The 14,841-nt window shown below is 42.1% G+C and overlaps 1 protein-coding gene across 3 annotated transcripts; it reads left to right on the top strand.

Annotated features, from left to right (window-relative positions):
- Window positions 1-1,138: 1,138 nt before the first annotated feature.
- On the top strand, window positions 1,139-14,591 carry LOC120946961 (glutathione S-transferase omega-1-like). Of its 3 annotated transcripts, none has more exons than XM_040361832.1 (7): window positions 1,139-1,239; window positions 1,445-1,509; window positions 3,224-3,332; window positions 5,701-5,923; window positions 10,803-10,898; window positions 11,059-11,165; window positions 14,133-14,591. In XM_040361832.1, the coding sequence occupies exons 2-7, from the start codon at window positions 1,479-1,481 to the stop codon at window positions 14,311-14,313; spliced, it is 747 nt and encodes a 248-aa protein (XP_040217766.1). In that variant the 5' UTR covers window positions 1,139-1,239; window positions 1,445-1,478; the 3' UTR covers window positions 14,314-14,591. The 3 variants fall into 3 exon arrangements, with proteins under 3 accessions (XP_040217766.1, XP_040217767.1, XP_040217765.1); XM_040361833.1 differs by lacking the exon at window positions 1,139-1,239 and adding an exon at window positions 1,248-1,332; XM_040361831.1 differs by lacking the exon at window positions 1,139-1,239 and having other exon boundaries at window positions 1,346-1,509.
- Window positions 14,592-14,841: the final 250 nt, after the last annotated feature.

Genomic DNA, 14,841 nt, shown 5'->3' with positions numbered 1-14,841 from the left:
AGGTCAGTGGCTGTCTCTGAGCCAGCTTGTCGGCTGGAGGCCTATCAATACACTGGAAGGTACCGCAGTGCATTATGTTTTTTTCCCCACATAGGGGTATAGAGTTCTTGCTTAGACCAACACTAGATAGATTAAGACCCAGTTCACACTGGGGCGACTCGTCAGGCGACACAGCCGCCTGACAAGTCGCGTCCCATTGTAGTGAATGGAACCGTTCTAATAGGAGCGACGCAAGTCGCTCTGACTTAGAAAAAGGTTCCTGTACTACTTTGGAGGCGATTCGGGGCGACTTGCATTGACTTCAATACTGAAGTCATTTTGCAAGTTGCCTCTCAAGACGCCTTGAGATCGCCTTGCCGAATCGCCTCCAAAGTCGGGTCGCCTGTGTGTGAACCGGCTCTTATGGTTTGTTAACAGATGTTTATGTTATTTTGTTATTTATTTATATATATATATTTGTTTAATAAATTAAGGCTGCTACCGCCTTTTATAACTCCAACACTGGTGTGGTCTCAATTAATATAGTTAAGAGAAATGGTGGGGGTTAGATTAAAGTGTGAATAATTCCATCTGTTATACATCCGTCATGCTGTGTACTGTTTTCTGCAGAGAAAGCACTCCAGATAAGTGATCACTAGGCCTTTGTGGTGGAATTTTAGATACACTTTGCACAACAATTCTGATTGGTTATCATGGACAACTCCACTCTCCTCCCCCCCCCCCATCCATTAGGATCCCTGTGCTCAGTGCTGGAATTTTGATAACTTGCATTCAGTTATTTCTGTGTATAGCCAAAACAATTTTATTTTTCCAGTTTTGGATGGAGTAGTCAAGGATTAGAACCTCTGCCAAGTGTTTATAGCTGCCTGTGTGTTCATGCTAGGTGGTAATTGTCCTGGTGACTTTGGTCAGTAAGAAAGTGATGGGGAAATACAATGGGAATTGTCACCAGAAGGGTAAATCTTCCATTGGGGATAATTTTGTCTAGTCATGGCACTTTGTAGCGATTTCCTCCTATTTTCTGTGGCCTTTCTGAGACAGGAAAATATAAAGTGACAGAAGCTTTCACCACTCCCTGTTCTATGAAGATATGAAAACTATTTGCTGTACATACTGCATACCAGCCATGCCTCAATGTTTCTAGTTCTGAAGAATCATGTCGCTGATACGGCGCTATACACAGGCAGAGGTCTTTGTCCTAATCAGTCATATGACTGTTTTGTAATCAGGAGGATATAGGTGAAGCAGATATGGATAATTTTCACTGTAGGATTATCTATGTTTCTGGCTGATCATTGATGGGAAGAGGGAAAGCTTCTCTTTTTTTATGAGGTCAGGAGTCAGGACAGCCTCCCTGGCACTCAGCCCCTGTCATTCTGAGTCGCATGCTGGAAGCTGAGCTGCTCAGGAGTCTCATCTATTTCTCATTATTTTTACCATACAGGTTCCTCTAAAGGCGACAGCGACTATCTGCAAACATGACCGGCTCTGAGAGAAGCTTGGCTAAAGGTAGAAGTGCAGTGTGACATTTGCATCTGCAGATTGCATGCTTTTACCTAATGAAAGGTCACAGAGTTCTTCCATTACAGCTGATGTAAAGCATATGATATCAGACTGCACTCCATGTCGAGGTACAGCGTTTGTGTGATAGAGCCCGGGGCTTCTGCAATGAGATTTGTATGTATTGCTGTAGAATGGCTGCTTGGAAATTCTGAGAGATCCCATATGCAGGCCCCTCTCTGTCTATTACAACAGTGAGCTGACAGCTCAGGAGGGGGCAGAGCTACAGACAGCCAATAGGATGGCAAGCTGGGCCTGGCTGTCATTCTTGTCTTGGCAGATCATTCTACAACTTGTATGTGTTCAGTTAAAGAACAGAACTCTGAAAGGGACTAACATGTTGCATTGTGCCTTTATATGCACACTAGGGATGAGCCGAACACCCCCCCCCCCCCCCGTTCGGTTCGCACCAGAACCTTCGAACAGACTGACCGTTCGCGCGAACATTTAGAACCCCATTGACGTCTATGGGACTCGAACGTTCGAATTCAAAAGAGCTAATTTTAAAGCCCAATATGCAAGTTATTGTCGTAAAACGTCTTTGAGAACCCGGGTCTTACCCCAGGGAATATGTATCAATGAAAATAAAGTTTTAAAAACGGTCGTTTTTTCAGGACTCCTGAAAAAACGACCGTTTTTTAAAACTTTTTTTCCAAAGACATTTTCAGGCATACTATAGACACCCAGCAGGTAAAATATTTAACCACTTAAGATCCGGACCTTTAGGCAACAAAGTCCTTTCCTCCCTCCTTGCTTTGAGTGACAGGTTATTTACATATCTAGCTTGGACATGTTTATCATATGTTATGTTATGTTTATCATAATATGAGGTGATCCACAGTATAAAAAAAGTGAGCAATCCACCCCTCCCCCACATAACACATCCTGGTAATATACAATGACCTGTGAATCACCTCATATTATGATTAACATAACATATGATAAACATGTCCAAGCTAGATATGTAAATAACCTGTCACTCAAAGCAAGGAGAGAGGAAGGGACTTTGTATTTAAACAGGGTTTTATCTGGAAGTCTGTTAATTTTCACTAAACAATAAAAGAGGATTGCTCAGAGCTGGATTAACTCTGTGTGGCAAGACTGGGCACAGATGATAGGAAATCTTAAACTCTACATTGTGACATCAAACAAATATTTTAAGAATGGTGAGTTTGAGGGTAGGAACTATTGTTCCAGGAAGACCTATAAGATTTCAACCTATAGATCCATCAGTTTTCCTATTGAAGTATCGGGTTGAAATCGCCTAGTCTTGGCGACAGTTTCAACAGGTATATACCCTTAACTCTCATTCCGTCCAAACCGCCGTTGAAATTGTGCAAAGTGTTCCCCTATACGTTTTCTAAGCTGGCATTTTGTTTACAGAGACAAGTCCGCATATAGAAAACCTTGGTGGTGGCACAGTTGATAAGATCCTTTATCTGGAATCCCCCCCCCCCCATGGCATTGTTTAAAGGTACCAGTTCTCATCATAACCTGTTTGGTTATACTGTCATGTTTCCTATAAAAATATACCATTGGATTGACTACTTTTTGAAAAAGGATCTCTAAAGCGGTAGCGATGGATGTGGATAGTGCTCTCATATGGCCTGTGTAACTTGTCTACTTCTTGAAAGTGATCAATCATTTTGGATTTTTTTATCAGGCAGTGCCGCCCCAGGTCCAGTGCCACAAGGAACGATTAGACTATACAGCATGAGATTCTGCCCCTATGCCCAGAGAGCAAGACTTGTCCTACTCGCCAAAGGAATCAAGTAAGAAAATTAATTGCAGACCATCTGGTGACTGAAATGTTTAATATATGCTTTCAAGGATTTATATTTTATTTTATATTTAAATTTCTTATAGTGTACAATTTTACTCTTTTGAAAAGTGAAACTTTATTTACTAAAGCCTTGCATACAGGTAACTAGACAAGGTGAATGTCAACTGAGCTTTATAAATAAGGTAAAACTATATTCACTTACAGCAAGTCACCCAATCACATCTAAGAAAAAATACTATTCCATATGATTCAATTGTCAATGAAAACCTTTTCAACTTTTTTGCCTTAATTGGATCCTAATATTTGTGCCTCCTAGTATCAATTTGGACTCCACATCCCCGTAATATAAATACAAGGCTGAAAGGTTGGGATAGGGATTTTTCAGGAGTCGCACCATTTGCCATATGAATTTACGATTCTTTTTACCTTTTCATAAAAATTAAAAATAAACTTTTTTGGAGAGAAAAAAAATGGGGTTACTGTTCTCCCAAATAGTACCCACAGTCTTGTAAACGATATATTGTTTTTCAATGCATTTTCCCCTTACTATTTACTAGGGTTGTCCAGATACCGATACTAGTATCGGTATCGGGACCGATACCGAGTATTTGCGGGAGTACTCGTACTCGCGCAAATGCTCCCGATACCTAAATAGAATACTTTTTTTGTATTTATCAACATGTTCTATGAAAATTCTTTGAGTTTTTTACTACTGCGTGACAAGCAAATAAAACATTTTTATTCATTTTTACTCATTTTTATTCTTTTATAATGTCTTGAGTTAGAGTTCTTCATAATTCTAAAGAAAATATCCTTAGTCTGTATTGTGGTTTGAAAACTGTCACATGACATTTAAAAAAAGTATCGGTATTCGGTATCGGCGACTACATGAAAAAAAGTATCGGTACTTGTACTCGGTCCTAAAAAAGTGGTATCGGGACAACCCTACTATTTACAATTGTTTTAAATAGAACATTGTGATGTAAAGGTTACAGATGTGCATCAATAACTGTAAACTGGTATCTGCTTATTTCTCAGATCCAGTCTGTTTCCTCAGATGTATAAACATATTATTAGAACCAGCAATATTACATTGTTCGTCATACCAAAATTACAACAAACCATAAAATCTGTCATGGAATGTGCATATGTCCTATCTCATGCATACACTGATTGCAGAATATGAAAATGCTATTAAGTTACTCGAAATAAACTTCTGTTGTTTAAAAAAAATATATACAAATTGCTTTTAGGTTTCATTATTCCAAAATGTAAGTGCAGAGGTATGTAAGTGCAGAGGTACAGGTTTGGGGACATTAAAGGCATATACAGTGTGTCGATGTGTAGAACTCATCAACCCGTTACTGTGTGGGGGTTTTTTTTCTGCTAGATTGCTGTCACAAGCAGGGGGGCAATTCTATGAATTGCTCGAGCATTCCCGTCACACTGGGAGACCCAAACTACCAGCTGGCAGAGACCCATACAAAGCCGGGATCTGCTTTAATCTGGTCTCCGCTGTGGTAATCCAATGGCACAATTTTATAAAAATCAAAATATTCCAAAAACACAGATCTTGGTGTTTTGAATGCTTTCAACGGCAGAGGAGGGATTTGGGATCTTGGACCCCCAGATCTCTCCATAAGAGTACAGTTCCTGCAGAGGCTCTAAGCTTTGTGAGGCCTTAGGTAAAACTTAGACATGAGGCCCCACTCACGCCCGTAATGTGAAAAATAATTCAAGCAATAAAAATGATACGGGGTATAGGTAAGGCAACCATTGGGGGGGGGGGGGTGGGTTCAGGAGTGGGGCTAATAGTTTAGGTGTGCTGTAACCCATAGGGGTTGTAAAGGTTTGTTATTAAGTTATACTTGCCTTCACTGTGCAGCTAGTTTTGCACAGAGTGGCCCCGAACCTGCTCTTCTGGGGTCCCTTGGCGGCTGTCTCGGCTCCTCCCCGCAAGAACTAACCCCCTTTATTTGAGCTCTCTCCCATGGGGGTTAGTTCTTGCGGGCTCGCTCCCATGATACAGCCGGCGGCCATAGCTGCCGACTGTATCACTCAGCCCTGCCCCCCGGCGCCATATCATTGGATGTGATTCTTTCAATCAGCGCTGTGGGGCGCTAATCCTCTGATGTTTTTTCACCTTAATGCATTAAGATGAAAAAACGTGCGCCTTTACAACCCCTTTAATGACCGGGTGCAGTATAGGGCAACTGAATGGCGCTGTGAAGTTATTTTTTTTAGCAGAGTTTGATAATGGAATAGTTAGACCATCCTGGCACAGGTGTGCTGGGAAAAGCTGCATGTGGCAAATAAAACACACACTTGACTTTTTTTCTCGTGTGTTGTCATTATAGGCATGAAATAGTGAACATCAATTTGAAGAACAAACCGGACTGGTTTTTTGAGAAGAGCCCCCTGGGTCTTGTACCTTCACTTGAGACATCTGATGGGAAGATCATCTATGAATCGCCAACTGTTTGTGAATACCTGGATGATGCCTTTCCTGGGAAAAAGCTGCTTCCATCTGACCCCTATGCAAAAGCTGAACAGAAGATGTTGCTGGAAGCTTTCTCTGCAGTATGTATGAGAACTTTGTGTTCTTTGGGTGGTGGAAAGTGCATATTAAGGTTGAAGCCTCTTACTTTAGACCAGTTATCTCCAAGTTGCAGCCCTGCAATATTTAACTTAACTGACCCTTAAGGCTGGGTTCACACCATTTGCGAATTGGATGCAGGATCACCGCATCCAATTCGTGAAACGGGCCTAAAGCCCTGTACACACGGCCCAGAATCTCGTCAGGGGAAAAAAAAAAACGGAGTTTTTCTTGACGAGATTCTTGGCAAGATTCTCTTGCCGGCTGAGTGTACACTCCATTCAAAAGAACTGCCATTCTTTTGAATGGCACGAAAGCAGTGATGTCATCGACTACAACAAGCATGCGCTTGTCACATTCGATGCCGTCTCCACCATCTTGCTACACCCTACCTATGCCTTGGAAGCTACCGCACATGCGTCAGTCATTTCGAGCATGTGTGGGTTTTCACGGTGACAGGTAAGTATACAGACGCTTAGCTTTCTCAGCAGGAAACAATGCAGAGAATCATCACGACGATAAAATAGAGAGCAGGTTCTCTATTTTCTTTGGTACCCAAAATTTCCTTCGACTCCACAGCCCTGCTTTTGCTGCTATTGTTTCACTTTAAGCATTATTAAAATCACTGCTCGCAAAAAAACTGCCATTTTTTTTGCATTGATACAGGTCCCCTAGGGCAGGACCCAGGTCCCCAAACACTTTTTATGACAATAACTTGCATATAAGCCTTTAAAAGTAACACTTTAGATTTCTCCCATAGACTTTTCCAGGGTGTTCTGCGGCTTTTCAAATTTGCTGCGAACACCCCAAATTGTTCACTGTTCGGCGAACAGGCAATGTTCGAGTCGAGCATGAGTTCGACTCGAACTCGAAGCTCATCCCTACAGCTGGTCAATTTCTTGGTAATAAAAGATCAGCACTGCATTTATATCTATGTTCTCTAAACATCAAATGTGTGAATTCACCCTGAATCCTGTGTATAGAAATTATATATTTTTAGTAGGGCTGTTGCTGATTAAAATTTTCGTGTTCGATATTTTTTTTTTTTTTTTTTTTACTAATTTCGATTAGTTATAACGCACATACATTTTTCGGATTACCACAGACATCTCCCCCACTGTAATGTCCAAACATCTCCCCACTGTGATATGGTTCACAGGTTAATTGGAGCACATTGTTGGACTGCTGTTAATCCCGTAGTCCTGCCTGAGTGCCTTCTCTGGTCCCCTGGCCCGGGCCCCTCTGGCTCATTGGGGGGGGTGGTGGGTGGTTAGTTGGAGGCCTCAGTGCCGACCCCCCCCTTCGCCGTGGGCTACAGGTCCGGGCCTGGGTCCTGGGGTCCTTTTACCCCCCTTGTTTTTTCCCTTTGCCATGGCACTCATACGAGCACCTGCCTGGTTCATACCCAGGTTCAGGTAGTTCGGCGGCTACCCTAGTTTTTCTCCCTCCTTTAATGCTCCACTCTGTTGAAACTTATCCCCATGCCCTCTTAGACTACTGCCTTCCTGACTACCCCATTGCCCCGCGGGCCGGCGTGGCTGCTGGTGTCCGTTTGGATGTTGGTCGTTACTGGGACCCATGAGAATATAATTGCACTTCTAATTACACTTATTATTGTTTCTCTATGCCTGTACAGTGCGATCTGTTTATGGTTTACTTTTGGCTGCTGGGCGGCCCTGTGAGGCCACAAGCTTAGCACATGATACCCTGTTGGACATGTCTGTCCTATGTTTTATGGCTTTTTTCTTTTTCTTATTCCTTTAATAAATACTGATTACACAAAAAAATCTTCGTGTTCGATTTAATTTTTTTTTTTTTTACTAATTTCGATGAATTATAACGCACATACATTTTTCGGATCACCACAGACATCTCCCCCACTGTAATGTCCAGACATCTCCCCACTGTAATATGGTTCACATCTCCCCCACTGTATAGGAAAAATAGTGCTTGCTTAGTCTTGCCAGAGAAGCCAGCTGAACACTAGCAGTTGAGGCCGGGTGATGACGTTAGCACGCCGCTCTAGGCTCACCTAGGCCGCTGCCGGGTGGATCAAGATGGCCGCCGCTCCGGGAGCTAGGCCGAAGCTACGGCCTTTCCTATGGCCGAGGCAGCAGCGGAGCTCCGGATCACGTGGTGTGCCGATCCGCATATGGTGACCCGTTCGGATCATTTACGATCCGTTGCACCACTAGTACTAATCAAAAGAATTTTGATAGATCAAAAAAATGTAACGATTAATCGAGGAATTAATCTTTAATTTCCACAGCCCTAATTTTTAGACGATTCAAATTTTTTTTTTCCCTCCTCCTCGACTTTATTGCTGTCACAATGTGATGGCATTAGTTTTAGGTGACAGCTTCTCTTTTTTAAGTAGACATCAAGGGTCTATTAGGCCACTAAGACACTCCTGAGCTCCATAAAAGTATTTGGGGAGTGACAGTTCTAAAAGTAAGAGCAGATGTACTTTCTGATACCCACAATAGATGTCCCAACTAGTAGGCACCCAGAAGGTAAGGCTTCAGAAGCTGGGTGAGGAAGGGAAGTGGCATGTTGGCGCACACATGGAAGTCATTTTCACAATGAAGCAGACATCTGAACCAAGATGTACAAGCATGCAACATGCACTGCTGACAAACTATGGCCCCATACACACGATAGAATTTATCCGCAGATACGGTTCAGCGGACCGTATCCGCGGATAAATCCTCTCTAAGATTTCAGAGGATTTCAATGCGATGGCGTGTACACACCATCGCATTGAAATCCGCGCTGAAATCCTCTGCCGATGACGTGTCGCGCCGTCGCCGCTATTATGACGCGGCGACGGGCGCGACGCTGTCATATAAGGAATTCCACGCATGCGTCTATTCATTACGGCGCGTGCGGGGAATCCCTTTGGACGGATGGATCCGGTAAGTCTGTACAGACGAGCGGATCCATCCGTTGGAATGGATTCCAGCAGATAGATATTCTGTGCATGTCGACAAATATTTATCTGCTGGAAATCCATTCCAGGGGAGATTTATCTGCGGATAGATATCCGACGGAGTGTACACACCATAGGATCTATCCGCAGAAACCCATTTGATGGGATTTATCTGCGGATAGATTCTATGGTGTGTATGGGGCCTTAGACGTACATTGGAAGCGGTGAAGAGGTTAAAAGTGGCACAGAACATTTTTTATGTATAGCATTATACATAATACTTGAATTTTAATTATATGGATTATTCACTGCAAGTTATGTTGTATCATTGGTGATTTTATATTTTTCATGGGTTTTATCGTGATCTTGTTGGCACATATGATGATCAGATATAAAATATAAACAATTAGGGAAGAACTTGGTCATTTTTCAGTATTTGTATACCTCAGCTGTTGGCTTTACCATCAGGCAAAGTAGGCGCGTGTCTATAGGAAGCAATTTTTATGTGTATACATATGCTTTAGGGTAGCCCATTCGGTGAAACTTGGCCACCTGCGGTGCACAAAAACTCATGTTTAATCTACCAGGCTTACCGAACATGCATCAGTCTCAAATATGGTGTAGATACTAAATCAAATACAGTAGTACCTTGGATTATGAGTATAATTCATTCCTGAAGAATGCTTGTAATCCAAAGCACTCTTTTTTCAAAGCGAGTTTCCCCATAGGAATCGATGGAAACTCAGATAATTTGTTCCAGTGTCACTGTATGCAATACCGCATGTGGCCAGAGGTGGGGCGGGGGTGCCGGAGACACTCGGGAACCAAGTGTCACCGCACCTCTGGCCCAGGGGCGGACTGATCACTCGGGCACTGCCTGAGGGCTCCATGCCATTAGGGGGGCCCATAAGGGTTGCCAGCCTCAGTAAAACCAGGGACCGTATGTAAAAATCCCAAGATTATAGCTGCCCCACCTCTCCAGTACCTTTTCAGTGTGTGTGTATACTGTGTGGCCCCATAATCTCCTATTGCCCGGGGACCCCATGAGTTATCAGTCCGCCCCTGGTCTGGCCGCATGTGGTACGGCACACCCCAGAGGTTTGAATCCTGCTCCTGAAACACTCGCAAATCAATCTGAGGTTTTACTGTACTTTATCATAAAACACACACTTGCTGCCTGAAAAAATTGTGGTAATTTAATGTTTATAACCATAGAAATGGTGAACAAACCAATCCCCTATATACAATCTAGACGGAATTGTCCATAGCAATGCATGCCTAGTGCCCAGCCAGTCAAATGAACTTGTACAACTGGGGGGGCAACTGAGCAAATGTTTGCTCAATAATATAAATGGTGACAAATTCCACTAATCCTAAAGTTGTGTTAAATCGGTATTCAAATCCAAAAGCAAACTGGAGGGCTTCATTCTAAGCCAAGTCTTTCACAATGTGCTAGTATCGTAGGTTTTCTTTCCTTTTCACCTGGTGATCCAGCCAGTAAGTCTGTTTTTCAAAAGAACAAGCTCTGTAGCAGTTATTGAGACAAACCATTACAGGGGGAAATGTTTTAACACAAGGGCTCCATTCACAGCTGAGCGACAAAACGCCTGAAGCGCGGCGCTCAGATACGCTGGAGGGGAAAAATAACATTGTTGTCTATGAAGATGGGTCACATCTCCATGCCGATCGCGTGAAGCTCAAACAAGTCCCGGACCCTTTTTTGTCGCGCGTAATCAGTCGGCTTCGGCATTCGGCATAGCCGACAATGAGATGTAAAAAAAACGGGGTTAAAAACGACACGTTTTGTCGCGGCAAAACGCGGTACAAAACGCTGCGCTAAGTTGTGAATGCAGCCAAAAGATACAATTTTAAATTTCCTAAGCTTTATTGATCATGACACTATAAACACATACTTTTTATTTATTTTCGTTCAGATCACATCTATATTTTACAAGATTTTTATAGCATTGAAAAACGGCGACGTGGAAATAAAATCACAGTTCTTTGAGAAGTTCAAAAAGCTGGAAGAGGTAAAAAATTTCAGATTGCTTATTGGTGGGGGGAAGACTGACAACAGCATGATGGATTGCACCACCACTTTACTCCCTGCTGTACCTTTCTGTCGTTCTGTCTTTCTCCAGAATAGGTAAAAGCCACTTGTATTAAAACTTTTCTCTATCTTGTTTTCAGGCTCTGGCTAAGAAAAACACACCATACTTTGGTGGTGAATCTGTGTCCTTTTTTGACTATATGGCGTGGCCCTGGTTTGAGAAATTCAGCTATTGTGGATTGGAAGGGTAAGGCCAACCACGTTTTTGTTTTACTCAATGTGATGATGAACTGGAATCGAAGAACTGAAAACACATATTGCAGTTGTAATATCTTCCTCTTGTTTTAAAATAACCACTTGACCTCCAGAAGATTTACCCACCTTCATGGCCAGGCCATTTTCGATCCGGCACTGCGTTATGCCGCGTACACACGGTAGTTTTTTGTGATGAAATAAAACAAAGTTTTTTATCATGAAACAAAACGTCGTTTTTCAAACTTCATTTTAAAAAACTACGTTGCCTACACACCATAGTTTTTTCAAAATGCTCTAGCAAAGCGCGGTTACGTTCAGCACGTACGACGGCACTCTGTTCCATTCAAGCTCGCGTCATAACTTGCTTCTGAGCATGCGCGGGTTTAAAAACGTCATTTTAAACGTCGTTTTTTTTTTTGGTCGTTTTTCAGAAGACATAAAACAATGTTTTCCCCACACACGGTCATTTTAAATGACGTTTTTAAAAAAAAAACGACCGTGTGTACGCGGCATTAGTTTAGCTGACAATTGTGCGGCCATGCAATTATGTACCCAAATAAAATGTTGTCATTTTTACCACATATTTATTTTGGTGGTATTTGATAACCAAGCAAAAACTCACCATTTTGAGAAAAAATTTTTTACTTCTATAAAACCTATCCAAGAAAAAAAAAATGAAATCCACTTTCTTCATAGATTTGGGCCAATATGTATTTTGCTACATATTTTTGATAAAAAAAATCCCAATAAGTATATTGATTGGTTTGCGCAAAAGTTGTAGTATCTACAAACCATGGAATATATTGGAATTTTCTATTTATACTATTAATGGCTGCAATCAGTGACTTTTAGCAGGACTGCAATATTGCGGCCAACATTCTGACACCTTGCGGGAATCGGTGACACTAATACAGTCATCAGTGCTAAAAATATGCACTGCCACTGTACTGATGACACTGGCTGGGAAGGGGTTAAACAGTTAAATTAAATGTTAACTGTGTGCCTAGCCAGTGCTTGGTGCTTTTACTAAGAAAAGTGATAGATTTCATTCCTTGAAAATCCGTTGCATCCTCCCTGTCAGGACAGAGCTCTGCCTTGTTTACATAGACAGAGCTCTGTCCTGTGTCTCTGCTTGACCATCAGCTGGTGCATGCAGACATCCATTGACCAGCACCTGCTGATCGGCTTTTGCTGTGACAAATCGCAGCAGAAGCGGCGTGCCGGCAGCCCCTACCCTAAATACATGTGTATTCTTACTTGAATCTTGGAGTGCTTTCTATATTTCTTCCTGATCTGCTCAGTATTGCAGCGTGTAATGTTTGTGCAGGAGCTTCCTGTACAGCGCTGCTCTCCCTCTCCATGTGGGTCTGGTCTACCACCTCTTCGCGCATGTGTTTTTCATCTGCAGGGGATCAAATAATTTTCCCACTTAAGGGTCTATAATTTTTATCACAGGTCTATTATAAATAATAGAGACAGATTTATTAACCAAAAATTTAAAAAATAAAAACCCATATAAAATGAATATTGGATCCCCCAAGCAAAACATGACTTGGTAAGCATGTTTCTTGTAATTGGTGACCAGGTTTGTACACATCTCAGGAGGGCCTTTGGTCCACTCTTTACAGATCTTGTCTAAATCCTTAAGGTTTCTAAGTTTCAGCTCCTTCCCTATAGGATTGAGGTCTGGAGACTGACTAGGCCAGTCCATGACCTTAATGTGCTTCTTGAGCCACTCCTTTGTTGCCTTGGTGGGATGTTTTTGGGTCGCTGTTATGCTGAAAGAACCATCCACGACCTATTTTCAGTGTTATGGCTGAGGGAAGAAGGTTCTCATCCAATGTTGTAAAGTCAGCCTGTCCGTTTAGCAGAGAAATGGCCCCCAAAGCATCATGATTCCACCTCTGTGCTTGACTGTAGGGATGGTGTTCTTGGGGTCATAGTCAGCGTCTTTCTTCCTCCAAACACAGCGAGTTGAGTTAATGCCAAAGAGCTCAGCTTTGGTCTCATCTGACAACAGCAATTTCTCACAATCCTTCACTGAATCCTTTAGATGTTCATTGGCATGACTGTACATGTGCCTTCTTGAGGAGAGAGACGTGTTTTGAGGAAGAAAAATGCCGACTATGACCCTAAGAACACCATCCCTAGAGTTAAGCATGGAGGTGGAAACATTATGCTTTGGGGCTGTTTCCCTGCTAAAGGTACAGACCGACTTTGCCCCATTGAGGGGCCAATGGATGGGTCCATTTATTGTAAAATCTTGTATGAGAAACTTCTTCCCTTAGCCAGAAAACTGAAGATGGGTCATTCAGCATGACAATGACCCAAAACATACTGTCAAGGCAACAAAGCAGTGGGTCAAGAAGAAGCACATAAAGGTCATGGAGTGGCCTAGCCAGACTCCAGACTTCAATTCTATAGAAGCTTAGCGTTTCCAAGCGACAACCAAGAAACCTTAAGGATTTAGACCCCTTTCACACTGGGGCGTTTTTCAGTTGCTTTGGCATTAAAAAAGCACCTCAATGGGAAGGGGGGCTTTAGGAGCAGTGTATTCAATGCTCCTAAAGCGCTGCAAAGAAGCTGCTTGCAGGACTTTTTGATGCCCTGCCAGCGCAGTGCCTCAGTGTGGAAAGCAATCGGGCTTTCACATTGGGATTGCAGATGAGGCTTCTTTCAGGCGCCTTTTTTTTTTTTTTAATCCTTGGTGGCTATTGAATATATTTAAATGAATGTTTATGTGCATGGAGTTCAGCTTTTAATGCTTTATCCTGCCATAAGTTGATTATCTACACATCTAAAGATCTTTATTACAAAGGATCTTTTCATAGACATGTACATTTTGGATTGGCTAAGCAGGAGAGGAAATACACATAGTCAATGGGATGCACAACTATGACTAGCTACAGTCCTAGGAAAAAAAAAAACTCCAAGTGATTTTTATATTTCTGTTTTTTAGCCTTTTGGATAAGACCCCAAATGTCAAAGCTTGGCAGGATCGTATGCTGCAAGACCCAGCTGTCAAGGCAACCTACACTAATCTAGAAGACTTATCGGGATTTTACAAGCTCTACATTGAGAACAGTGTGGAAGCTGCTGATTACGGCCTTAATTCAGAAAACTGTTCTCCAAAATTGTGACCTAAATGTTGTGCTTTTTACACAGTAATAATCAGTACTCTCCTGTGGTTCATGCCATCTAAAGCAGGATTTCCCAGCCTCCTGAGGCCACCAACTACATCCTTTCCATCCAGCTGCATAACTGTTAGTTACAGTTTAAAATAGGAAACCAATTATTTTAACCCAGGATTCTGGGAGAGGATCCAGAAGATCAAGCTGTCAGTTCCCAAGGGATGGTTTGTTAATCTTAGGTACTTGTACTTCAAATTACCAGTGTAATAAAAAAAAAAATCCACAAATTTGAGCATTGTGTATGTAACATGGGTATGACCAGTGCATGGGCTGCAGTGAATTTTATGAGCATTATGACTTTGTTCCTTCAAAGGGAACATTATCAAAGCAATTGCGCTTTGTTTTAAAGCATCTTTTGAGTTCAAAAGGCGAAAATTCTCTCTCCTTTTTTTTTTGTTTTTTTTTATTGCTTTCTGTGCCCCTTTTTAGGGCGATTCACCTTTTCTATTGGTCCTGTTAACTATTATCATTGAAAAT

Source organism: Rana temporaria, chromosome 8 (assembly GCF_905171775.1).
Source record: "Rana temporaria chromosome 8, aRanTem1.1, whole genome shotgun sequence".
In the NCBI taxonomy this organism is placed as follows: Eukaryota; Metazoa; Chordata; class Amphibia; order Anura; family Ranidae; genus Rana; species Rana temporaria.
The sequence above is the reverse complement of the archived record's forward strand: the minus strand, read 5'-3'. Positions and strand labels throughout refer to the sequence as shown.